Source organism: Melospiza melodia, chromosome 3 (assembly GCF_035770615.1).
Source record: "Melospiza melodia melodia isolate bMelMel2 chromosome 3, bMelMel2.pri, whole genome shotgun sequence".
NCBI classification, from domain to species: Eukaryota; Metazoa; Chordata; class Aves; order Passeriformes; family Passerellidae; genus Melospiza; species Melospiza melodia.
The window spans coordinates 2,801,462-2,826,862 of record NC_086196.1 but is presented as its reverse complement, the minus strand read 5'-3'; the positions used below and the strand labels follow the sequence as shown (position 1 = coordinate 2,826,862).

Genomic DNA, 25,401 nt, shown 5'->3' with positions numbered 1-25,401 from the left:
GGAGGCGGCGGCGCGGGGGAGGAGGAGGAGGAGGAGAAGGAGGAGGAGCGGGATGGGATTCAGGCCGTGACTCAGCAGCAGCAGCAGCAGCAGCCGCGGCTGCGATGGTTGCGGTGGGGCTGCCCCTCCGTGCCCGGGAGCGGGGAGCGCGGCGGGCAGAGCCGGAGCGCCCCGGGCAGCGGCGGGCGGGGCGGGGCCGGCGCCGCATGGCAGCGGGCGCGGGCACGGCGGGGCGGGGCGGCAGGAGGAGGAGGAGGAGGAGGAGAAGGAAGAAGAAGAAGGTGCCGCCGGCGTCGGGAGGGAGGAAGGAGCGCGGAGCGGTGCATCCCGCCGCCGGGGAGGCTCGGCCGGTGACATCGCCTCTGGAGCTGCCGAGAGAGTCGGAAAATGGCTGCTGCGAGGTACCGGGGGTCCCCCGGGGGAAAGGAGGGGCTGCGACCGACGAGCGCGGGGTGTCGGCAGCGGCGGGGACCCGCGCAGCTCCGTGGGGTACCCTGTACCCGAAGCCGGTTTCGTGGCGGGGCAAGGGATTGGGAGACGATAACGAGACCCATCGTGCCGAGGTGACCGGGGCCCTGAGCAGGTGCGGGGCTGCCCCGTGTCCCCCATGGCGGCTGCGGGCGGGACGGGGCAGGGTGCCCTGCGCACAGCCGCACCTGCAGGGAAGCTGCAAGGCGCTGCGGGCAGTGTCAGCCCGTGCCCTCCCCGGGCCGCGGCTGGTGCTGCAGCACCCGAATCCTGCCGTGTGCAGGTCCTAACGCAGATGGTAACAAGAGCTCACCTGTGCCGCACTTTCTGCCTCTGCGGTTGTTCTTGTGATAGTCCAGACTTTCAGAGGCTGTTTCGAAATGCGGTTCTAAACTCCCTCACTGACACGCAGAAAGAAAAAAAAATCACTAGCTGAAAATATAGCCAGGTACCATTTTGCATTTACTCATGTTACTGAGGGGGAAAGCTCGTTCAAGGCAAAACTCATGTGCTTTTCATGCGTCTTTGATGTGAGCACAAGAATCTGTAGAGCATTTCCAAAACTTCATAGAAATAATTAAAATCTCTGTGTAAATATTGGAGAAACATTGAAATGTTACTGCTTTATATGACTGACATGAAGCTGCAGAAAAGCATACGTGTAAATTTAGGTTAAACTAAAAAATATGCAAGCTGGAAAGACAGAGAGGGAAATGTATCTGCGGTAGCTTAAATAAGAACTGGAAAAATAATCTCTAGATTAGTAAAATTAATTTATCAGTGGGCTAATAACATTGTAACGCTTTACTGTACCCTTAAGGTTAATAACACTGTAATGGTTTACTGTACCCTTAAGGTGAAGGAAATCTGTTACATCCAAAGATAGCGGGGGAGGGGGGGGGTTAAGTAAAAAAAGAAAAAAAATTGGGTTTTAGGTCTATAATAATTTATTCCAGGTATTTCGTATCATTTCATTCTATACACCAAGAGTGAGCCAGAATAGTCTGTCCTATCACTTTGTAAAATGGAAAGTTGCTACATTGCAGCCATGGATTCAAAGCTTTCCCTGACTGCCTGGAAGATGCCAAATGCTGTAAGGTTGTGTTGCATCACGTGGTGCAATATTGAAATCTTTCCTAATACCGCAGTACACTGCAGTAGAATGGTTTTAATGCAGATTACGTGGAGATTATTCAAACAGTCCACGTTACCTCACTGAAACACGAAGGAAATTGGTGTGATCCTCCTGGCATCGTGCTGCAGTGCCACGCTGCAGGATATTGCAGGAGCAGGAAACTTTTTGACGCCTTTAGCTCTGCACTGATTTATTGTTTCAGAGTGGGATGATAGAGCAAAAGTAGCACAGCAGTGACTGCACAGTAAATCACGGAGAACTGAGGGGGAGCAGTTCTTTTCACATTGTTCTCAGGTAACAGCGTGTAGAAATCATCTGACAGACAAATCTCTAGTGAAAGCTTTTTAGTTTAAGGTTTATAGCTTTTCCCTTCTAAGAGTTAGAGCTCACTGGTGTCTTGAGGATAATATTTTTCCAAAAGGATATAATAAATTTCATGACAGCTGCTTAATTTTTTTTTTCAAGTGTGAAAGAGAGTACAGTTCAGTCCAAGAAATGCTGACATTCATGATTTTTCAGAGAGCTGCTGCTCCAGGCTTTTGAGTCAACTATCTCACATGTACACCAAATTGCTGCTCTGGCCTTCATTATGTTAATATTCTGTATTTGTTAAATACTGCAGGGTATGGTACAATGGTTAAAATATTACTTCCATGGTGAATAATTTAAAGTGCTGAAGTTACTACACAATAAAAATAAGGAAAATATATGTGGGTAGATTTTTTCCCCCGAATAGTAATAAAGAGAATTTAAGATAAGTTTTATGTGTATCACACTTCTAATCTAAGATTCTTTACAGAATGTTTTTTAGGGGACTTTTCCTAAATCTTAAGGATGATAAACAGAGAAGACAAAAGAAATGAAGAGAGAAGGTTAAAACTAAACCTCTCATCTGAGATTTGACCTCAGAGGGGAAATCCTGGAGGTGAAGCCATTGCAGAGAAGAGGTAAAAGAAGGTAACAAAGCCTCGAGACTAACTGTGATCAAGGGGAGTGGAATGGGAGGGGAAGCTGTTGAGAAGTGGAATTAAGTACTTGATAATCCAAGAAGGCAGTTATTGATTCTGCAATAAGCTAGGGGCCCTGCTGCCATTTTAGAGTGCACATAGCGTGAGTGCACTTTTGTAGAGTTGTGAGCAGATGGGATGTAGGGTCTGCAGATGCTTGTTCTGATGGGAGCCACAGGCAAACAGAGCAGTGACAAAGTCATTGGCATTGATGAAGCTTTTGGGAAGTGTGGGAAGTAGCCTTTTACTTGAGCAATGCTGAGGGAGGAGGTGGTGATAATTATTTGGTCAGAGGGATCAAAAAGGGAAGTTCTGCTTCAGAGAACCCACAGGGAAGAGGTGACCAGCAAATATTTGGAAGTGGAAAGGCATAGGAGGATGTTTCTGTGGTTACAGTTACTCTTGAATGCAGTTTACCTATTTTCCCAAGTTGTTGAGGCAGGGAAACAACATGGAAATTGTGCTGAACTTTTGCAGTTTAACGTAAAAGTTGTACAGGGAATGCGCTGTAGCAGCAGTAGCAGCCCTCCTGCAGGGAGAAAAGGCAGTGTTGACCTCATATATTCTTTCAGCTGGTCTCTCATGATAACCTGTTCTGACTTAGCAGTCTTGCCCAGCAAGGCTGAAGAAGATCCTTTTTTCCCTTACCCTCATCCTGCTTGCAGAATTGCAGTACAGTCTCTGGGCCAATGCATATTCCTTGATAATTTAGATGATGTTCAGCCACACCTTTTAAAAGAAACAAAAAATTCTAGCCGAGTGCCATAGGTTAGGCCGACAGACAATAAGATTGCAAAAAGAAAACGTGATTGTTGTCGTTATAGTGCAAGAGTTCTATTGTCAGCATGTTGCAAGAGTTCCATATTGCTGGAGTTTCACACCTCCTTGATGTTTCTTGTAGGCAGCTCCTCGAGGCACTGACTCTTCCTTGTCCTCACAGCAGCCAACCAATTCCAATTCCCCTAAACCAACCAATCCACTGTTTTATAACACTCTTCTTATTGGCTACAGGTGTGGCCTGTTAACATCAGGCTGCTCCTAATCCTTAATAATTGGCTCAGCTGCAACTCTTTAAGGGGGTAAGATTACATTCTATACCACCATCATTTATCCATACTCTATCCCCCTACATGTGATGGCATTTTGAGTGGAGAAACCGTATCTTCAGAGGTCTGCTGGCTTCCCCCAGTGTGAGCCATGGAATTCAAGGGCACTCCACAGCTCTGTGAAGGCACCTCTGCTCCTGCAGACTTGAAGCCTTGCCGACCTCATTTTACAGCTGTAAAGCTCCCTGTGCCAGTGAGCTGGGGGGGAAAAGGTCGCTTGCTGGATCTGGTGATGTGGACATAAGAATACGAGACGATGCATGAAATTATTTCAGAAGAGTAGCTGAGTGAGTGAAAGGGCAAGATCATCTCTTTTCACTGGTATGTAGGTGTGCTTTAAGGGCTGTGTTTGTATTGATTAATTAAAATTGAGTGAAATATTCTGTCTAAATTATTACTTAACTGGTAAGAACAGTTCTCTAATCATCTAATACTTTCTAACAAAATATTTGGGGTTTTCCTCATCAGACAAGAACCAAAGTAAACACGGTCAAAACCAAAGAAGCAAGCAAATAAAATACAGGAGACATAGTATCTGAGTGTTATCAACTTCTTTCAATGAAATACTTTACTTTCCCCCTCAATATCCTGCTCACAGATTACATAATGCCATCAGTGCTACATTAGCAGCTTAAATATACCATAAAAAATGTTGTGAGAGTTTCTGGTAGATGATTAAACCTTATAAAACACTTTCTTAGTTGAAAGAATGACATTTGCTGGCTTGATATAGGCAACCTATTTAAAAGAAATTTGTTACGTGAAATGATATGTTCTAAATTCAGCAGGGTTATTACAAATCTTCATTCTGCAAAACTTGCTAAATTGTTTACTCCATACAGTTCTTGGTGTGGTTAAAAGGCATGTTAACATTAGTTAATTCTCACAAAATCTTTGAAATTAGGTAAATGTGTATTGTTATTTCAGAAAAGAAAAGGTGAACTATAAATTTAAATGTTGCATGATTTACCCAAGACCAAACTCTGTGATTCCAATGCTGCAGACTAAACTCCTCTGTGGCTGCAACATTTTGCCATCTGCAGGTGTCCTAGGTGGCCATGTAAAACCACATTCTTGTCAGCTTGTGTAGGTCGAGGTAATTGTCCTTATTTTGTGGGTTTGTCAGCTCAAACTTGCATATTTGAACTCCCTCTGTTTATTAGACTGAATGTAAATCACATGGAGAATGAGCCATACAGTTGCACACTCATGGCTTATAGTGTTGCTGGAAAAATGCTAGCAGGAATCCTGTCGGCATAAATTGACTTTGTAGACAGAGAGGCTGTTCTTGAGCCTGGATGGAAATATACTGCTGAAGCTCCTATGGCATTTTTTTTATTATTACAGCAGCAGTGTGCCCCTTTGTCCTTGGTTGAAATTTGCTCTGTGTTCATTTTTGGCAGTGTTTAGAGTAGCAGTTGTCAATCTGTATGTGGCCTTACATCCCAGAGGGAATTGCACTTCATTAGTATTTTAACTATATAATTGAAAGTTGTTTAAGGATTGTTTCAGACTGATATACAACACTGGTCATTACACTTGTATATTACTTCATAAAGTTAGGTTGAACTACATACAGTAAAAAGACATTTAATTTTACAGGAAGGGAAAAAATAGCTCTAGAAAGTTTAGAGGTTTTTACCCTTGCAGGGAAGATGTGTTGCTGTCAATTCTCTGAAGCATGTGCAGAATTACTCTTTTTTTAAGTAACATTCCCTGGAGTAAGAGGACAATATATGTGTCTCTTTTTCTAGCTCATGACCTTTAATAGTAATGCAGATTTTTTTTTCCTCCTCCCACCTACCAAAATGCTGCAAAACCAGAGCATCTGGGGAAGAGATTTGGAGTAAAAGAGCAAGCACTTTGAGTAGTAATCAGGCATGACTTCTCTCCTATGATCACTCACCTATGACAGCCAGCAAAGACATAGAAGTAGAGATAGTAAAGATGCTGCTAGGTTATTAAATACTGGCCAAAAATTGAGCCTGAAATTTTCTAGCTGCTGTTTCACTTTTTGCTTTTAAGTGTTGAAGGGAGAATGCCACCAACAGTAACACTGTGGGGTAGAATGAAAGATATAGTTTCTACTACCTTATAGAGAGAGTAAGGTGCATCCTCTTATAACCTCTTATATCAGCTTATCCAAGGGTTTGCTTGAATAAGTCCAATTCAAAAGTATGTCTAATATTTTTTTCAGCCTTTTAGAAAATGTTTGGCTGCTTGGGCTCTTGCATGGAGCAAATGCACAATTATAGCACCTCAGCAGAGATTTGCATGTGATCTAACTTTCTCTAATGATCCCATAAACATCTTTAGACAAGATAAGTCATGCATCACTGTGCTTTAATGTTTATAATTTGGGAGCTGTTAAAATAGGTTTCATTGGATTACCCAAGCCAGGTCATGATGAGCATGGCCAAGTGTTTGACTTTACAGAGCCATGTTGGCTGCTCCTTCTTCCAGGCTACTTATTGCTTCTAAGTGTTTGGATATATTAACCTGCATAGAAAGAGCTTTTTTGGAATTATTCAAACTCCTGTAGCATAGGTATTTCATCCTGTTCAATAAATAGAGATTTATTTCTTGGTCTGTATATTAATACATTTTGTTGTGCATGGCATTTGCAAACAAGCAAATTGAAATGAGTATTAGTTTCTCCATCTGTCAGCTGTGAAATAGCTATTAAATAAAGATATTAATCTGTCATGTAGAATTAAGATAGCTTCCTGCATCTTACTTGGCATCTTGCTACTTTAATGTGAATCTTTCACTGAGTGTGGGATTAAAATACAGATAAAAAGTCTACATGGTTTATAGGCATATGAGATATGTAGGCTCGTATTTAAACTCAGGTAAATCTTTGAGGCTCAGAGAACAATGCATTTCCCTGAATTTGAGGTGCCTGGAGTTAGTAACCACCGCTGTAAGCCCAGAAGGGGGTCCAAGCCCTGTGGGAAGTCTGTTCCCATCAGAAGAGGCAGCTGGAGGCCTGGCATAATAACTTATGATATTTGAGATTGCACCATGCATTTGTTTTTAGGCCACTGAATTGAACCCTACATTCAATTTTTTCAACCCTACAGCAGTTGAAAAAAAGCTGAATTGCTCTCCAGGAAGCTTTAACTGTGTGCAGTAGGGGCTTCACACTTATGCCTGTTGGAGCTGCTCAGGGCTGAGACATCCCTGAAAGGTTGACAATTGTGATAAAAAACCTGTGGGAGATTTGTACTTCTGGAATAGCAGCTGAAGGCCAGGCCAATACCAGTGGTGCTGGACACCTGCTTAGAAAGCCAAATTGCCCCCTGCATCTCCAGTGATTACAGCAATAACTTAAGACACTGGTGCACCAGTGACACCTAAATGTAAGCATCTTAATCTAGAACTGAATCCTGTACTGAAAACCCAGTAATGTTTCTAGCTTCTCTTGAAATCATTGAAATTAATGTCATGTTTCACTGATAGCTGAATAAATGATTGGTTAGAATAAAAATTTAATACTTCCAGACATACTAAATATACCTGCTTAAAAATTCATTATTCAGCCTTTCCTATCACTCAATTTAACAAATAAAATTAAGAGATTGATGCAAAAACTAGAGCTTTTCGAATAGATTTCTTCAAGCTTTTGATTTAAGCCACAGTCCTACAAAGGACTTTGGCATATTGAGGTATTAACATTATTTTGTAGAACTCCTATGTTGCTAAAATGTGGGAGGAGGGCACTATTGTGAGAAATAAGAATGGCTTCATGAATTCCTTGGGTCACTCAGCAGATTTTAGAATGTGGTTACAAGGTTTGCACCAAGTTCTCTGTGTAATCCTGTGTATTTAAATGCTGCTGAGCTTTAAAGTCAAGGAGGCCACCTGGGTAAATAAGGCCAGAGCTGCTGCTTTACCATGAATAGCATCACTTCTCAGAAAAGTGTTTCACAGGGAGTCACACCAGGGTAGGGATCTGCAGTGAGAAAGTGACCTCTTGAATATCAGGAATAAAATCATAGAGTTTTATCCTTCCTGTGGAAGACAAGTGGGATCATTTCTGTGCATTTAGAGTTGCAGTAGTGTTCTGATAGATGCTCCCCCAGATTCCCAGCTGAATTTGGAACACAGTGATACTGATGATTCTGGAAAATCTGTACTCTGTATTTCTCAGCTGAGAGCAGCAGATTTGTGCTTTTGAATCATCTTTTCCCAGAAATGACTAAGATATTACACTGTAAATCTTTTGAGCAGTAGCACACTTTTGTACTCTGACAGCACCTAATTCCACTGGATTCATTACTAAATGGTTTCAGGTAAAAAATATTAGAACCTACAACAGGGCATATAAATTACTTACATATGGTCATGTTTTCCATCATACACTTGCTATTGGGAACTTTGAGACTTCACTGCAGCCCAAGTTTTTAATCAACATTGTATTTAATATTCTGGCAACAATGTAAAATGTGACAGTCTAAATAACACAACCCAAATGTGTCACTACCACTTGTCATGCTAAATTGGAAATAAATAGGTTTTTATGAGGTAGATTTATTTTAAGACCGGTTCAGTTTGGTTTTGGTTTGGCTTTTCTCTGAAGGCAAACTGGGATTATTGGAGGCTGAACTCAGAGGGTAAGTAATACAAAAATGCTAGTACATAATAAAATGTTAGCTTTGCTATGCATTTATTATGTATTGCATTAAGGCTACAGATATTTGGCCTAAAATAAATCCCTTTGCATTCCACCTGGGCCTCAGGAATCAGGTGGGTTGGGTGCAGCTGGGCTTAGCTTCTGATTAGAACTGATTCAGCATCACCAGCCTGGTTGAGTTCAGTGAGAAATTGTATGATCACAGACTTGCAAATAGTGCAGTTTATCAGTTCAATACTATAGATCTGAGTTCAATAAAAACTTTCACAGTCCAGATTCACAAAAATTACAGTTTCCTGAAATAATAGGAAAGCAGGTTCAAACACCAGGTTTGCTGGTGATAGGATTGCACTAAATACAGTGTATCACTACAGCAGCTGATAGTAACAGAGCTCTATTACTGATATATAGATAGAAATATAAAAATGTTCCCAGGTCTTTACAATGCACTGAAAGCACAAAGCTCACCTAGAGGCATCCCTTCAGGGGAGGACAGTCCATCAGCCAATTCCAAGGAGAGGCGCTTCCCCCACTTTTTTTCTTTACTTGCCTCAAACCTCCCCTTCCTTTATGCCATAGGTGGGGTTTTGGGCATTATGATCATACATGTAAGATGTATTTTCGTTTATCTTCATTTTCATTCTTAGGATGTAAAAGTTAAAATGCAAATAGGGGTTAATGAGTGTCTTGGTTATTTTCAGCCAGAATTTATAGTTGACACAAAAGGCACAATAAACACTTTGGTCCTTCTCCACCTGCTGGGGTGGCAGTAAAGGCTGTGTGACCTTCACTAGAAAGTCTTTGAGTACATCTTTGTCTCCTTACAGGACCACGTGTATAACAAGGCTGCTCGTGCAGAGTGGCTGGTAGAGAGGTGCAGGTTTTCTCTGGGGCTTCCACTTCACCCAGGCACCACTCAGTCCTTACACCTTGCTCAAGCCAGGTATAAGAAAGGCAGGGGCACATCTTATGTTTTTCTCAACCAGTCTCATTAGTTCTTCACTAACTTAAGGCAACCCTGTAGCAAGCCTGAGCATTTACCATAATTATGGATCTGTGGTACATGGTTCCTCAATTTGCTGAAACCAGTGTCAAAGCCCTGTTTTAAGCCAACAGAATCAGACTCATCAAGTGGGTACGCAATCTCATGTGGTAAACTTGTAACACTTTGCACTGTTTTCACTGAAAGAAAAGAGAAATAATGATCTCAGCATGCCATCTGCCAGTTGTCTGGCTGAACAGAACAGACTATGTCAGACAAAGGGTGAGATATGTCGTTAAGTGACCTTTGTGGATTTTTGGTGGCTTTGGGGTTTCTTGTGCAGTTTTTGGTTTGGGTTTTTTTTGGCTTTTTGTGTTGCTTAGTAACAATATCACAATTACAAATTGATAGCATTTGTGCTGTGTGTGAGGTGTTAACATGTTTGTAAAAATTAAGAGTCCGATTAATATTTCCTCTGCAGAACTTTAAAATTATATGGCTCCTTCCTTTTTCTTTTTTCCCTTCTACAAATGACCTAGAATAGTAAAAAATTGTAAATTTGGATTTCAGTATTACTCAAATCAGTAGTGTTTTCAAATGGAGCGTGTAGCAGAATTAAATAACTTGTAAAGCATAAGTGGCTTTCAAAGGTCATATAATGTCTTTGTGGTTAGTAGCTGCACACAGGGTAATGCCTGTGAATGATAATGTTTCCTCCAAATGAACCACTGAACAAAGCATCCAGTGTCAGAAATCTTACTTGATGACTTGCAGAACTATGTTACAAAGATTTAAAACAGAGAACCAGATACACTTTAACAGATTTCTTATGCTGTCCTTTCAGCTCTCTATAGTTTCTGCTGGTCTATGGAATCTATCCTACTACTCAAAATCTGTTCAAAAGCATAAAAAGGTAATTCAAGATGGCTTGGACCAGTCCAGCTTCTATAAGGAGACACACCAACTTTATAGTCACTGAGTAGTGGGTGGAGACAAATAGGCTCTCCCAGACAGTACACGTGTCACCTCCCTTTCTGCAGTGACTGAGCCAAATGTGGCTAGACAACCTCTCCCTTTTAAGGCAGTAAAAGTTTGGTAACATTAATCCCAGTTCCCAACTTATTTTGTTTGTTTTCTGACGATACATCATAATTTGCCTTTAATTTGTTTTGGCAAATAAGATTTTAGAGGGAAGCATCTCCAGCAAGGTTCACATTGGCTCCTGTGGAAGGTCAGAGTGAGAAAACACTGTAGGACTTCTTTTCCAGAAAGTGAAGTGTTTCACTGTTCCTCTCCCTTATTAGTGACATTTTGTTCTACCTTTCCATTCCCTTTAATCACTGCTTGAGATGATGCCAGCAGACAGTTCGGTGTTATCCCCAGGGCCCATGGATTGTCACAATAAATTCTGTGAAAAGACAAAGTTTGATTAATGTCTACTGCAGGAGCTGAAGCCATTGCTCCATAACATAAAAATACTTGCAACCAACTACTACACTCTGTTCCAATGTAATGATTCACATTTGGCTATGTAATGATTTCATCATTTTGCCCATAACACAAGCAGTTGGGCTTAGGTTCAGTAGAGATGCAGCAGAGAAAAGGAGGCCTGGCCAGTTGCTGTTGCTGCCCCTCAACTGCTTTCCTGCCTTGGTCCCTTTATAAACAACAGGATATCCCTTCTCTCAGCATGCTGAGAGAATATGGCAGCTGTACAGGCCCTTAGTGAAATTGGTTAGCTGTTAGAACACACTCTGACCACAGGCAGGAATCTTGTCGGCTCAGAAGAATTTTATATAAAATGTAGATAAACTGCTGAGCTCCATGGCCTGCCATGGTAAAATTTGTCCTTAGCGTAAAGAGGCCAGATGTATTTTCATGGATCCAGGTGTTTGCCTGGTGTAAAGACTGTGAGATATTTTGCTGTCCACGTGCTTCACAGTGTCTACCAGTGGCACCAGGCTGCTCTCAGGGACTCTGAACATCCAGAAATCCACATTTGCATTGGCTTCCTTAAGCTATTTAAAAATGTAGGCGGGTGTGATACCTCCCAAAAGCTGTTGGATTTGGGACTGATGTGCAAGGCATTGGCACGGCGTGTATGTGACTAGCTCTGGTGCTGTGGGGAATCACCACTTGCCCTGCATGCTGTGAAGAGCCTGTGTGTCCATGTACCTCTGGAAACCCTGGGCTGGCTTACTAACCATGTGCAACTTCAGACCACAAGAATGTCCCATGGCTCAGAGAATATTTGTCATAATACAAAGTGAGAGACAAAAGACAAACTGTTAGAGGACTGCAGGGAAACATTAAAAAAAATATAGAAGCCAATCAATCAGTTGTTAGACTTAGCACACTGGCAGCTCTAGCTCTGCTGCAATTCTGTGGCTCTTTTGTGGGCTTTTAGGAGGGTAAAGAATAGCTCACAACTGCCAAGGCCAAAGGGAAATATCAAAGTACTTCATTTGAGAATCAAAGAACTGGGTGGTGTAGATTGCTGTGCTGGGTTGGTCAGAGGCAGAAGTAACATCTTTGAGCCAGATGAAAAATGTTAAGCTGAGTGAAGTATAAATTCAAAAGCATTTTGAAAAAGGAGGAAGAATACTGATGCCCAACTGATTGCATACTCCACCTGTTTCAAATCTGGTATTTTGTTGTTCAGACAAACACACAGTTCCAGTTTGGACCTTACCTGTCCATAGTGAGGTCAGAGCTGGAACTTTTGTTCCTTTGGATTCTGTTTTGTCTATATGTTTATTCATCTGAATGATCCCTGACTGTGTTATGAGGATCCATCCAGCAGGGATCAGTGGCAGAATGAGGTCTCTAATTAGTCATGCTGGGCTGAGATATTCAGGCTGCTTCCTCTTCCAGAATTTGCATGGGATGGATGCTTTCTGATCTTTAAAGAAAAATAATGCCAGTTCTTGCAAACACAGTCTCCTTTCTCCAGTGAAGCAATACTTAACAATCCTACTAGTATCACATTAAACATATTCTGCATAGAAGTTTGGTTTAGTACTCCTTTTAATGATGATTTCTTATCTATACTGCTTGCCCCATTGTATCAGTAAACATGTTGATCAGACTGCAGCTGTCTTTTGCAAATTAACAAGTTCACCCCTGTATGGAAAGCTGGCTCTGTTGAGGCATAGAACCGACGTGTGGAATAGTGGCAAACTGGGCTTCTGCAAATGAATTGACATTACTTCACAGAGCAGTGCAGCCAGATATTCTCTAGCTCCGAGTTCCCTTTTTGACAGCCTCTTCATGAGGCACTGAATTTGCTTCTGACTGATTGAGGCCAAGTCAATTGCAAATCACATTGTCACATCTAGGAATTCATGAGTTTTCAGCTCTGTGAAAGTATTTCACCTTTATGAATTGACCATATGTTTGCTGGAAAGAAGATTCAGGTTTGAAAATCAGATTTTCTATGTATTGATTTAATAATTTTAAAGTAGAAAATATCTTCTCTGAGTATAATGGCAGCACTCAAAAGAAGTGGTTACATTTCCAGTAGAATTTATACTTGCATGAAAAGCTATCATCCTAATTGGGAAAATAAAGCTCAAAGTTCAACTTGTTCCATTCTTCTGGTAGAGAAATCCAGTGCTTTAAAAGACTCAAAACAGCACATTGCTTTAAAAGCACTGTTTTATGAGGCAAATGATTTAACTGTATATTTGGGGTTGGGTTTTCCTTGTCGCTGTTTTTCCTCATGAAGCAGCCCAGCTCTCTTCCAGTCCTTAGCCTGTCACTTCTTTTGTGCATCAAACTTTCCACTGCCAGGCTGTGTCGTACCTCACCCACTCAGTTGTCCTGGGCAGTTCTGGGTTGGTTTTCTGTGGCTGCAATTGTCTTCCTGACCATGAAATGGTACCCATACATTCCACTTAATAGCATGAATAGCTAGCACTTTCCTCCATTCTAGGGAAAGGCTCTATCACACTTGTATCTTTTAGTCAGAAGCTGAACTAAAAGGTTTTTTTGAGACAAATCTTGTAACAGCAGAGATCCCAGCCAGATTGAACATAGAAGTAGTATGGGAGCCAGGACTCTGTGAACGAAAGCTGTTTTCTCTGCAGTTTTGGAGGAAAATGTCTGACACACAGGTGTTAAACAGACCATCTCCCATCTTTCAGGCGGGATACAACTCACTGCTTGGCTAGTTTTCACTTCCTTAGGGTATTTTCCTACAAGGTAATTACCAATATCCAGCAAAAGGAGGGTTGTTTGGAGCTTTTCAAAGGGTTCTTGTAACATCCCTGTGGCACTGTGGCATGATACAGTAACTGCTATTTTTCCTATGTCGTCCTTCAGGAAGTGTCTGTGTGACAAGAAAGCCATTTAACAATGAAAAAATTCACACTGTTTGATTTTGTAAATGATAATTCACTGCAAATTGGAGAGACTTCATGGATCCAGGACCTTCCCTGTGATGACAATGAACTGGAAAGGCTTCTGAAACCTAATGAGCACGTACTAGTAAACTGGCCTGTGGGAGAAAGAAAGACAGAAAAGCACCTGGTGAAAGTTGTGTACATGAGTGGTGAGTGCAGTACCAGAACATCTGTCTGATATGAAACCTGCTTTTAAGGTATAGTTGCCTGATTGTCTGTGCTTTGGCCTTTTTCCTTTCCATCTCTTCAGATGACCCCCAAGAGCTGGTGGAAATGATGCAAAAGATATTACGAGCAGATGAAATTACAAAAATACAAGTCCTTGGAAAAGGCAAGAGGAAGAGGATAGAAATGATATTCTCAGAAAGTGAGGACAGTGACCTGGATAAAGAAAAGGTGAGTTTGTGTCTTTATGTGCCCTATATTGTTAGGTCCATAAAGGAATGAAATAGACTGTGACTATTGATTCTTCATGATAGAACACACAAAGGATGGTAAAGGTAGGAATACAGGCAGCCTTCACGTGGTACCTCAGCACAATAACCTGTCAGAGTAATTACCTAGGCCAATGGATTTTGTCCTTTCCTGTGTCAAGAGATGATTGCTATTCAAGGCTTTGATGCTCTGTAAGACAGAAATCTGACTACTGCTTAAAAAGGGAAGGAAGCAGGTTTTCTGAGGTGTACCTTGTGCTGAGATCTGCAGTGACAAAATATAGGCAAGGAAAACATAAAAGTTAACAAAGTTACAGATACATTTTTTAAAACTACTAACCAAGAATGTCAAGTGCACAGTGAATAAAAACTTATGGTATGTTATGAAAGGCTGTATAGGAATGCAAAGGCACTATTATGCACTTTTTACAGGGGAAGATGATGAAACATATAAAAAGAAAGAAATCATTGCAGGCATCTGCTCCTGCCAACATCCTGAGTCAACTTGAAACATCTTTAATTAACAAACAGGTAAACATCCGTTTTCAGCAATGTATCAAGCAAAAGCAGTCTGAAAGGTATTTTTGAGGGAGGCATAAGATTTTTGCTATAGTGAAGTTAACAGTTCTGAAAGATGCTGCTTTGGAAAACTGGTGAATAGAGAACAGAGACAAAGGTACCTAACAGTTACATATTAAAATGACATTTCATTTTTCATTTTAACTAGAATACTAAGAGCTATGTTCGGTAAAAGTTTTTATTAAAATGCGCTGAGTCTGTTTATAAATGAGAATTTTTTGATTTAGCCAGATATTTTAATGTTGGCTTTGATGCTTTGATTTTATGTTGTTGTTGCTCTAGATATCACAGTGGTTTGGGGTTTTTTTCAGAGAGAACCATATTCAAGAAGCAACTTTCTATATAGTGAAAGTAGCAGTGATGATGAAGAGCCTTTATTTCAACTCTCCAAGGTAGAACTATGTGCCAAAATTAAAAGTCTCAAGAGGAAGCTGACAGATACCATGAGAGAAAACTGCCGCCTAAGGCAGTCCCTGGTGATGCTTCAAGGTAAAGCTGGGAGTGTTTTGATGAAGAGAAAAGCCTGAAGGTCAGGAAAAGCTTGATTTATAAGAGGCCACTTGGATGGGAATTATGGATGCTCAAGCACCTGACATGATCAAGGCCTACCATTAGCATCACAGTCTGTGATACATGTCAGCATTTAATTCCAGCAGCACTTACTGACTTACACAGAGGCCATGCAATCATAGAGTTAGAAATGAAAAATGTGTCTAAATCCTACCAGTTGTTCCCAGGAGAACCTTTCTGTATGCTGTGTAACCATTGGCTAAGCTCAAATACTTCAGCATTTGACCAGTCCAACTACCCTTATTTACTGGCAGTCTTTCTTGATCAATTGATATTTCATTTATTCTGAAATTACTTAATTTCTAATTACTTGGGTGATTCCTCATTACTGATAACCTGAGTTAGTTTCAGATGCACCAAATTAAAGATGAAAAATCTTGTTCCTCTGTAAATGAACTCTTCATCTCTTAGCGATCATCTCTGAAGTGCCTCTGGCTTGTCCCTGTCCCCTACTCTAAGGCAGCCAAAACTGAATCCAGAATTTCAAACCACTAGTGAATGAATAAGGTTTAGAGAGGATTTACTCCCTCCTGTGCCAGCTACACCGTACCATCCCTAGACAATGTGGTGGTACCTGTTTATTGTCAGATGATTTTGCAACTGTTTATCATTTTCATTTCCCACCTGATTGCATTTCATCTTTGTTTGCATCATTCATCTCCACCTTTTGGAATATTATTTGTGAACATTTTCTTTGTGTCTAACAACTTTTCTCACATAAAAGTAAATTTACCTTGCATCCTGAGCAATTATCTTAGTCTTTTACAGTCCTTTATTTAATTTAGTATTCTGTATCTTGCTGATACGTTATCTCTTGCATCCTTTTTGCTTTGCATTGATTCTTCTTAATGGATGCAATAAAAGATTATATTTGAAAATATTGCTTTGAGAAAAGGTTATTTAAAACATATTCCCTAGAGATTAAAAAAAAAAAAAGAAAAGAGAAAGCCTCTGAAGTCTGTGTTACTTCTTTGGAAGAAAAAAAAAGACATCACTTAGCCCATATTCAATAGCTTTATGGACTTGTAGAGACTTTGAGATTGTGCAAAGAAAAAAGAGAAAAAGTCTGTTTTGTGCCAGGATGGGCATAAACTAATAATTCCTCTTAGCCTTGCACTGAACTGATTTATTCTAGAAACTGAGCCCAGATCTTCATGGGTGGGGACAGCAGAATGGTAGGAAAGCATTTGAGAGAGGAGGAAAGAAGTATATTGAAATGTCTTTGCTGACTGCTTTGAGTCTTTTGCATTATGTGACAGCAATCCAATTGCTAAATATCCCTGCTTATGTAATTGGAGTCTGAAAGCTTCCATTACCGTTTTACCCCTCCCTTTTCATGTGATTTCAGTGTTGCCACAGGCAGTCACTCACTTTGAGGAGCTGGTAGGGATGGCTGAAGCGCTGCTCAAAGGGGGAGTGACATCATCCACGTCCAGTCTGCATCCCCATGCTGTTTGGAAGGCATCTCACAATCCATTAGCAGACTCCTATGCAGCTATGCATAGTAACTCCAGCTCACCAATCACTCTGAATGTGGAAGATGAGGAGCAACAGACTGAAAAACAGGTCAGCTAAAAGGCAATTTCAGGCATGAAACTTTATACAGTATAACGTTTACTGCTATAGCATAATATAGAAAATAATTATCTGTAAAATAATCTATCATTATTGCGTTGATAACATAACTTATGAGCTCCTTTTGTGCAGAATGCTCTTTCCATGAGAAGCATTAGCTCTTATTCAGTGTCCTGTACACTTTGAAATTCACTTTAATTTCAGTGACCTTGCGTATCTGTAGCTAAGGGCAGAATGTGGATACATGAAGAAAATGCCAAGATCCAGGGATAACTTCCAGCCTAATTGTTTGGATGCCAAAGGGGAATAATAGTATTTCCAAGATAATCTAAGATGAATACCAGCGGTCTGTTCAAACTGTTAATTTGTAATTGGCAGCTGCTGTGCTTCTTCTCCTGTTCCAGACACTGGCTAGCAGTTAAGTAGAAATACATGTATACAGAGATACTGAGTAAGGAAGTTCCTTTATTCTCTGCAATTATAACAGAACATGATTGAGAAATCTAAGGCACAGAGGCTGTACATGAAAAAAGTGAAGGCACAAACAAAAGAATTAATTCTAATGTCTGCATTCACAATTTACATAAACATGCATTGGGTCATGCTAATACATGGAAATCATTCCTGTGTGTTGTCATGGAGTGCTAAAATCCAAAGAAGTCTGTTAAGAATTATTGTGGTGTGTTTTGACTGCATATTGGAAACCACAAAATTTGACCTAACATCTTCAAAGAAATAAAAAGACCTAATTTTCTGAGCAGCCTGCCTTACTTCATAGAGGTAGCTCAAAATTGCCTATTAGGAGAGTTCAAACTCTCTGGCTGTACCACTGCTGCGTGCAGGAGCCACTCTGAAAGCCCAGGACCAGATGTCACAGTTCTTAGGGCATGTCTGCTCACAGGCAGGAATATTTGCTTGGGCACAGTGCCATGCTACCAAGGCAGTACAGAAACCATGCCAGAACTGGGCCACAGCCAGCCTGCATGAGGAGCAAGCAGAAGGATTTTGCTGTGTCTGAACGTGTCCTGTCTCCACGAGTGAGCAGTGAGGATGGTGAAGGGTTTGCATGGGGTCCTTAGTCTGCCCCACACTTCCTTCTGGAAAATAATCAAGCTGTGTGTACAGTCCCAAATGCTGAGCAGTTATCTCAAGCACACTGTTTGTAGAGATTGCTTTTGAAATTGTGGTTTAGAAATAGAAAATTTAAAAGATATTTCAGTGGTAATAGTATGTAATATTTCTAGAGAACTGCAGTAATTATGCCTATGACCAATTTTGTTTTCCAGTTCAAGATCGAAAAGTGGCAGATTGCACTTTGTAACAAGAGCAAACCTCAAAAATTTATAAATGACTTGATGCAAGCACTTTATACACATGAATACATGGCTACACACAGCCTGACAGGTGCAAAGTCCTCCTCTTCAAAGGACAAAGCAGCAAAACCAGCTATGAATCAGAATGAAGTCCAGGAAATCATAGGTGATGACTTGTTAACCTTACTCACTTGACAGGGGGCTTTCTTGGAGGGAGGGGCTGTCGTGCTTAGCAGCTGCTCCACCCAGGTGATGAGCTGCTTCCTATTTCCTTCTTCAGCTACATGCTTTTTAAAACCATCTGTTAAAAATACTGCCAGCGACATGCCACGTAGTAGTATTTCTATTGTGTGAATTCTGTGGGTTTTATTCAGGTGACCGCTCAGGAACAGTGATGCTGTAAATTGTTTTAGCCCTTGCAGGGTTAACCTGCAACAGTCAAACTCGGAGCACGATGATAACAGATATGGGAAGGCAAAAAGAGGACACACTTGGATGAAATTTTAAATTATGTCTGCTGTGTTCTGAAGTTTAGTGAATGTTATGAATTCTGACATTTTAAATAGAGCTAGAGGCAAAATGAGACTGTATAGAAGACAGAAATAGTGGTCAGAGAAGCAAACAAAATTTGATTTATGCTGAGGTTTACAGCAGAAAATATTTGGTGAATAGGACAGAAAATAATTTCAGATGTAAGTATTAGCTTTAAAGAAAACAGAATTTTGTGAGCATATGAAGCCAAATTTTAATTGGATTCACACCTATAACTAAATACTAGAGCAATATAGCCTTAATTACTATAATTCCTCCCCCATTGCCATTCCCTTGGACTTTGCAGTTCTCTTGGTTCCCTTCTGTTTAGCTCCAGTTCCTGTACCTTAGTACAGTTTTGTTGAAGTTAGCCATCAGTTTCAAAAGTTATCAGTTGCCAAAACCCTTTTTTTAAGAACCTTGTTAGGAAAAAAAAGGCCCCAAGTCAAGAGAGATAAAAAGAAAGAGTGTGTAGGATGGTAAAAATATATTTATAGGCAGTAAGATGAGACAGTTTTGGAATGACATTTAAGAAAAATGAAAAATATTTAATAGGATGAGAAAAATGGTTGGACTCAATCATAATGGTTTTATTCAACCTTAATGATTCTAAATCCTACTAGGGCCTAGGCAAAACTGAAAAGGGAATCAGAGAAGGTAATCAGAGGATGGCATTCAGCATGTTGTGGAGAATTCAGTGACAAAGCTTATAAAGAAATCAAAGAACTTTGTTAAGGTAGAAGAGAATACTCTGAAATTTAAACAGAGAAGTGTCAACATTATACAAGAGCAAAAGAAAAATGAGAAGGAAGCTTGGGAGTTCTAGGACTGTAGAAAATGAGTTAGTGAATCAGATTATTTAAAGAAGATGGAAATTGTGGGACTTCAAAATAAAATGAAATTAAAGGGCAGGGAAATCAAGGGGAGGGAAGATGATGGAAAAGAAGGGAGCAAGAATCACATTGCTCATGTTGAGTCCTGTTATTATTGCATTCAAAAAAATGTAGCCAGGCAAAACAGGAAGGAAATTTTTAGAAAAAGTGACATCACCTGCAAATGAAAACTAATGAGGGAAAAAAAACAAAGATTCAGAGTCATAAGGACTGATGAGGATGGGAAAAGGACTCTGATCAAGGACAGAACGAAAGGACAAATGATTACCAAGCACAAATCAATCACTAAAGAAGCCCTCATGGCCCTGGGGTTCCTTTTCAGTCTGCCAAGAGCAGGCAGCAATGGGAAGGCACAAAGACAAAAAGGAGGTGTGTAAAATCTCTGAAGGAGTTTGTAAAGATTGTGAAGTAACTAGAGTGGAAGCTGAAGTGGCTGGGACTTTAAAAGATGCAAGAAATTATATCACACATTTCTTGTTTCTCTTATTTGGAGAGTCCATATATATAAAACTATATTATCATCTCTTTATTTTGCAGGAATCACAAAACAGTTGTTTCCAAACACAGATGATGCTTTAATTAGGCGAATGATGGGACAAAAACTGAACAATTGCACCAAGAAGCCAATTTTAAGCAAAGACCTTAACTCAGGTGCTTTTCAGAAACATAGTTTTTGGTAAGTAACATTAAAAAAATGCCTGCACTGTGTAATTCTGCATATTACTACATGGTAATAAAATCTAAAAGCAGTCTTAAAATTCAGGTAACGATACATATTTACCTACTTGATATATGCACTACCAAGCCAGTAAATATTTCCATAGCCTTGTACAAAAAGTACATAATATAGAAGCAGTCCAGCTTAACATTACTGCACAAAAATAGTTATTGGTGCCAGACAAAGCAGCACAAGACTATTAAATTACAGGTAGAGAAAACAGAAGTAAACACGTGAAGTTGCTTTGCTGAATATGTCTATTTTAGTTTTGACCTTATTTACATTTCTTATTCTCTGTCTCACCATGGACAAGTCAATTCCATTTTCATGTCACTTGTTGTACCCCAATTAACCCACAAGTGAATATAGGGAAAATCACACCTCTTTGGTGTGTATTTATAAGAGTACTGCACCAAGCTAAGCTGGCAATCCTTTACTGCCAAAAGAGTCTAAATTATTGGGTCAGAGGAATTATTAAATAACATCTTACCTATTAGGGTCATTTTTGCCTTGTGGGTGAAAGTGATACAAAATCACCAAATTCATGGCTACGGTCGGTAAAGTCAGCTATTGGCACAGTACTGTTTCCACATACACCATGCAGATATCACAGAAGGCTGGAGCTGGAAGGCACCTCTGCAGGCTGGCTGGTCCAGCCCCTGCTGCTGCAAGCAGGGTCACCCAGCCCAGCTTGCTCAGAGCCATGCCCAGTTTGGTTGGGTATCTGCAAAGGTGGAGACTCCCCCAGCTCTGCGGGCACCCTGCGCCGCCACCCTCGCGGGGTTGGCTGATGTTCCCCCAGGCCCTCCTGTGCTTCCAGTTCTGCCCCTTGTCTCTGGTCCTGCTGATGTTCCAGTTCTGCCCCTTGCCTCTGGTCCTGCTGATGTTCCAGTTCTCCAGTTCTGCCCCTTGTCTCTGGTCCTGCTGATGTTCCAGTTCTGCCCCTTGCCTCTGGTCCTGCTGATGTTCCAGTTCTCCAGTTCTGCCCCTTGTCTCTGGTCCTGCTGATGTTCCAGTTCTGCCCCTTGCCTCTGGTCCTGCTGATGTTCCAGTTCTGCCCATTGCCTCTGGTCCTGCTGATGTTCCAGTTCTGCCCATTGCCTCTGGTCCTGCTGATGTCCCAGTTCTGCCCCATTGCCTCTGGTCCTGCTGATGTTCCAGTTCTGCCCATTGCCTCTGGTCCTGCTGATGTTCCAGTTCTCCAGTTCTGCCCCTTGCCTCTGGTCCTGCTGATGTTCCCACAGGACCTCCCGTGCTTCCAGTTGTGCCCTTTGCCTCTGGTTCTGCCACTGGGCCCCTCTGGGATGAGCCTCCATCTACTTTACACTCTCCCAGCAGACAGTAGTGCACACAGATAAGGTCAGCTTGAGCCTTCTAGAGCCTGAGCAGGCTCAGCTGCCACAGCCTCTCCTCAAGAACCAGATAAGAAATGAGGAAGGAACAGGACAAGAGATGAAATAAGGTGACAGGGAAAAGAGATTTGTCCTTACTTAGACTTTCTATACTGAGGTAACATTTTTCTTCTTCCTGATTCACTTATCTCCTGCATGCTTTTAAAATCCAAATTTGCAACTGTAAGACACTTCATAAGAAAAAAAAAAAAAAAACAAACCCACAAAAACAATAACAACAAACAAGAAGCACCCCAAGATATTTGTCTATGTTATGATACCAGTGTTTGAAAAGTAGTAGTGCTTTGCTTCTAAAATTTGTTTCTAAGCCCCCTGGTAGTACTCCATGGACCACCAGTGGTCTGTGAAATGTTATTTGAGAAATACTTGCAGAATATCTGTTAGGAAAATCCACATACACAGGGGTTTTTCTATCTGGAAACAATAAATAAATGCACCAGCTTGGTAAAAATAAAGTTTACTATGTTAATACTTTTCTCCTAGATATGAGAAGACTTCATAAATTAAAGGTCCTGTGTATTTGTAATATACAGTATGCAATGATTCACTGCAGTGTTTTTCCTTGTCCTTAACACAGACAGGAAAAATAACAGCACAAAACCACAGACTTTGTCTTCTTTGAAAGTATTAAAATCTTAAATATTTTAAATCTTCATCAGGTGAATCCACACATTTTGCTAATTCCAGACTCTTCTAATGTACACAGTATTCCTGAAGCCTGGATAGGAAGACCATGACTATACTAAAACAATTCTTGGTTGTTATTTAATATTGCCTGTGGACCTTCCAACTTAAACCCAGTATTTTAAAAATGCCCTTTCAATATTTTTAAAATGCCTTCATGTCTGTTATTGATCAGTGCTTATGTAAAATCCAGTCCAACATCCATTGTGACCAATTCAGATATTGCCTGAATAGTGTCTTTTGAACTGATGCATTTATAATGAATTTTTTTTACCTCTGTTAAGCATTCCCTCACTGTCAAAGCAGTTAAGCACCATCTAAGTAACCAATATAACTTGGAGATTCCATTAACTCAGATGACACACATTCTCTGTAAGAAAAGTAGGACAATTTAGAAGTACTCATAATCTCACTGCTACTCCTCCAATCTATCTTACAGCAATGAAATGCAGAGAGGGGTAGAGAAAATTCTGTTGAGCAGGACCTTTAGTAACCATTTATACAAACAAGTTACTAACTCTAAAAAGTGGTGTTGCTGCAGCTTTTATTTCCTCCCTTGCTGCTATTTCTTCCTTACTTACCTTCTTCACCTTTCCCCAGAGTAGAATTATGATCCAAGAGAAAAAAATATGGAAACATATCCAACGAGACGGACAAATTTCCATCTCAGATGCATGAAACTGAGGTGAAACAAGGAAAAGGGCAATGTGACAGTGAAGAAAACTATTTAACTAGCTAATAATCTCTGCAGCTTGGAAACTAAGAACTAAATTAAATGTACTAATTGCACATTTAATGTTAATATCTCCAACTTGGTTATAAATTGTCTCAACAGTGGTTCAACAGCTGCTCCTCAGGGCATCATCTCTTCGGCTGTTCCTCCTTGCACACAAGACCAGCAGGATGATGATTCACCAGCTGCTAATGCACAACTTCAGCAAAGTGACAGCTGCCTGACTCCTCCACCTCCCGCCCCAGAAGGTCAGCAGGAGTGGCCCAAGCCCACTTCTTCCAAGGTGGAGTCTCAACTCGCCAGCAGCTCACCAGCGCCCTCTCCCAGCCAGGGCTGTGGACAGAATCTCAGGAATTCAGACAAGGAATAACACGTGTTTCATTCCAGCTCATGTGCTCAACACAGATTAAGAAGCAGTATGAAATAAAAAAGAAGTAATACCTAAATTGAACTAGATATATGGTAGTGTCCAACAGTGGACAGAGATAGAAGCCTGAGAACTTTTTTTCTCAAACAAATGAAAATTCCATAGATTAGAAAAAAATTGAAGGCATATTAATATGTTTGAATTTAAGATGTTATAAGATATATGCATGTTATGCAGTAATTAAAACTTGTACTGAAGAATACAAGTAGAGTCCCCCTTAGTTAGAAAAAAACATTATTTAAATACTACCAAAAGAATATATATGAGGAACCATAATTCCCCTTGCTTTCACCTTGACAGCTGAAGGAAAACTGCTCAACTGATCAAAGAAAGTTATTGTATATTAATACAAAAAAGATATAGTGATATGGAGAGAAAATAGAAAGACCTCCTAGTGAAATGAAGGCTGTGGCCAGCACAGGAATAGAAAGCACAGGGCCACGTGAGCAGAGAGGAAGAAATTAAATAGCTGTTTAGGGCTGCTACTAACTTGGAAAACAAAATAACTTTCTTAGGCCAAACTGCAACTCTCAAGATATCCATGGGAAAAAACCAGTTATTTTTTAACCTCTCAAAGTAGCAAAGGCAATGGAAGAAGCCATGTTCCCTTGTAGCTCAGGGAAGAGTCCTCCAGGAGAGCCTGTTTGGTTATGGAAGCCATTCTCTCACAGGGATTCTGCTGCTGGTACTCTGCTGGTTTGGCAGCTCTTACTCCCTTCTTCTTCCCTGACCATCAGGTCCACAGGATAAGGGTGCCTGGTCCCTTCAGTGGGGAAATAGAGGACCCGTCAGCAGAAGCTTCTACTCCCTGTGTTTTGGTATGCTACCCCTTGCTTAGAGAAAAGGTGGGCAGGCAGAATATTCCTCATGGGACTAGGACCAGGAAAATCCCAGTATCTGGGCAGTTCCCCTTGGGGTCTGACACCCCTTCTTCCAGGAAGCAGCTGGCAGTCACACAAACCCTATAACAGCCTTAGGAGAAGGAGTGGAAAGGTCCCCCAGGGCAGCGGTCACAGCACCAAACCTGGCAGAGCTCAGGATGTGTTTGGACAATGCTCTCGGGGCACATGGTGACTCTTGGGGTGTCCTGCACAGGGCCAGGAGCTGGACTCAATGGTCCTGATGGGTCCTTTCCAACTCAGCATATTCTGTGGTTTTATGATTTTTTTTCCTTGCTGATTGATTTCAGGTTTCCAGTGTGCTGACAGGGGAAGGAGAGAACACTTGAGACTATATAAAAAGCTTTCCTGTTTGAGTGTCCTTCCCAGAACTGAGAGTACTATTAGCTAAATCTATTTCAAACATGGCAAACAAGCAACTAATTAATCAGACTGGAAAAATGAAATTACATTATATTGAAGAAATCTAGCTTGATTTGAGGAGGATTTCAGGACATGTGAGTTACAGAAATAAATTAGAAATAATATGAGGGTGAACACTGAAAAAAAAAATCTGAAGAGAGGGTTATCAGTCAAATACTGCTGAAGGGAAGTGCAAGGCACTAATAGAATGCACTGTGGAGAAGACTTGTTTGTGGGCTGGGGTACAAATTAAGTGATTTGCTATCTTTTTTCATCTCTCACCTAACAATTCCTTGTAGATAGGATCAGGATGAAAGCAGGTATGAAATATGTTAGGTCTATCTCATGCTATTAACTACCATCTAAAATGTAACAGAAGGATGTTTGCTATTATGTAAATTTTGTACATGTAATTGTATGTACAGCATATATAATAATGTATATAATTAATAATATTTTTGAAGTGACTTTCTATCAAATAAAATGAAACATTA

At 40.7% G+C, this 25,401-nt stretch overlaps 1 protein-coding gene across 4 annotated transcripts; it reads left to right on the top strand.

Annotated features, from left to right (window-relative positions):
- Window positions 1-255: 255 nt before the first annotated feature.
- On the top strand, window positions 256-25,401 carry BEND6 (BEN domain containing 6). Of its 4 annotated transcripts, XM_063150652.1 has the most exons (11): window positions 256-401; window positions 2,403-2,560; window positions 3,512-4,037; window positions 13,658-13,886; window positions 13,988-14,133; window positions 14,604-14,702; window positions 15,062-15,239; window positions 16,669-16,886; window positions 18,182-18,374; window positions 20,170-20,308; window positions 23,282-25,401. In XM_063150652.1, the coding sequence occupies exons 4-11, from the start codon at window positions 13,691-13,693 to the stop codon at window positions 23,547-23,549; spliced, it is 1,437 nt and encodes a 478-aa protein (XP_063006722.1). In that variant the 5' UTR covers window positions 256-401; window positions 2,403-2,560; window positions 3,512-4,037; window positions 13,658-13,690; the 3' UTR covers window positions 23,550-25,401. The 4 variants fall into 4 exon arrangements, with proteins under 4 accessions (XP_063006722.1, XP_063006723.1, XP_063006721.1 ...); XM_063150653.1 differs by lacking the exon at window positions 3,512-4,037 and having other exon boundaries at window positions 2,403-2,550; XM_063150651.1 differs by lacking the exon at window positions 3,512-4,037.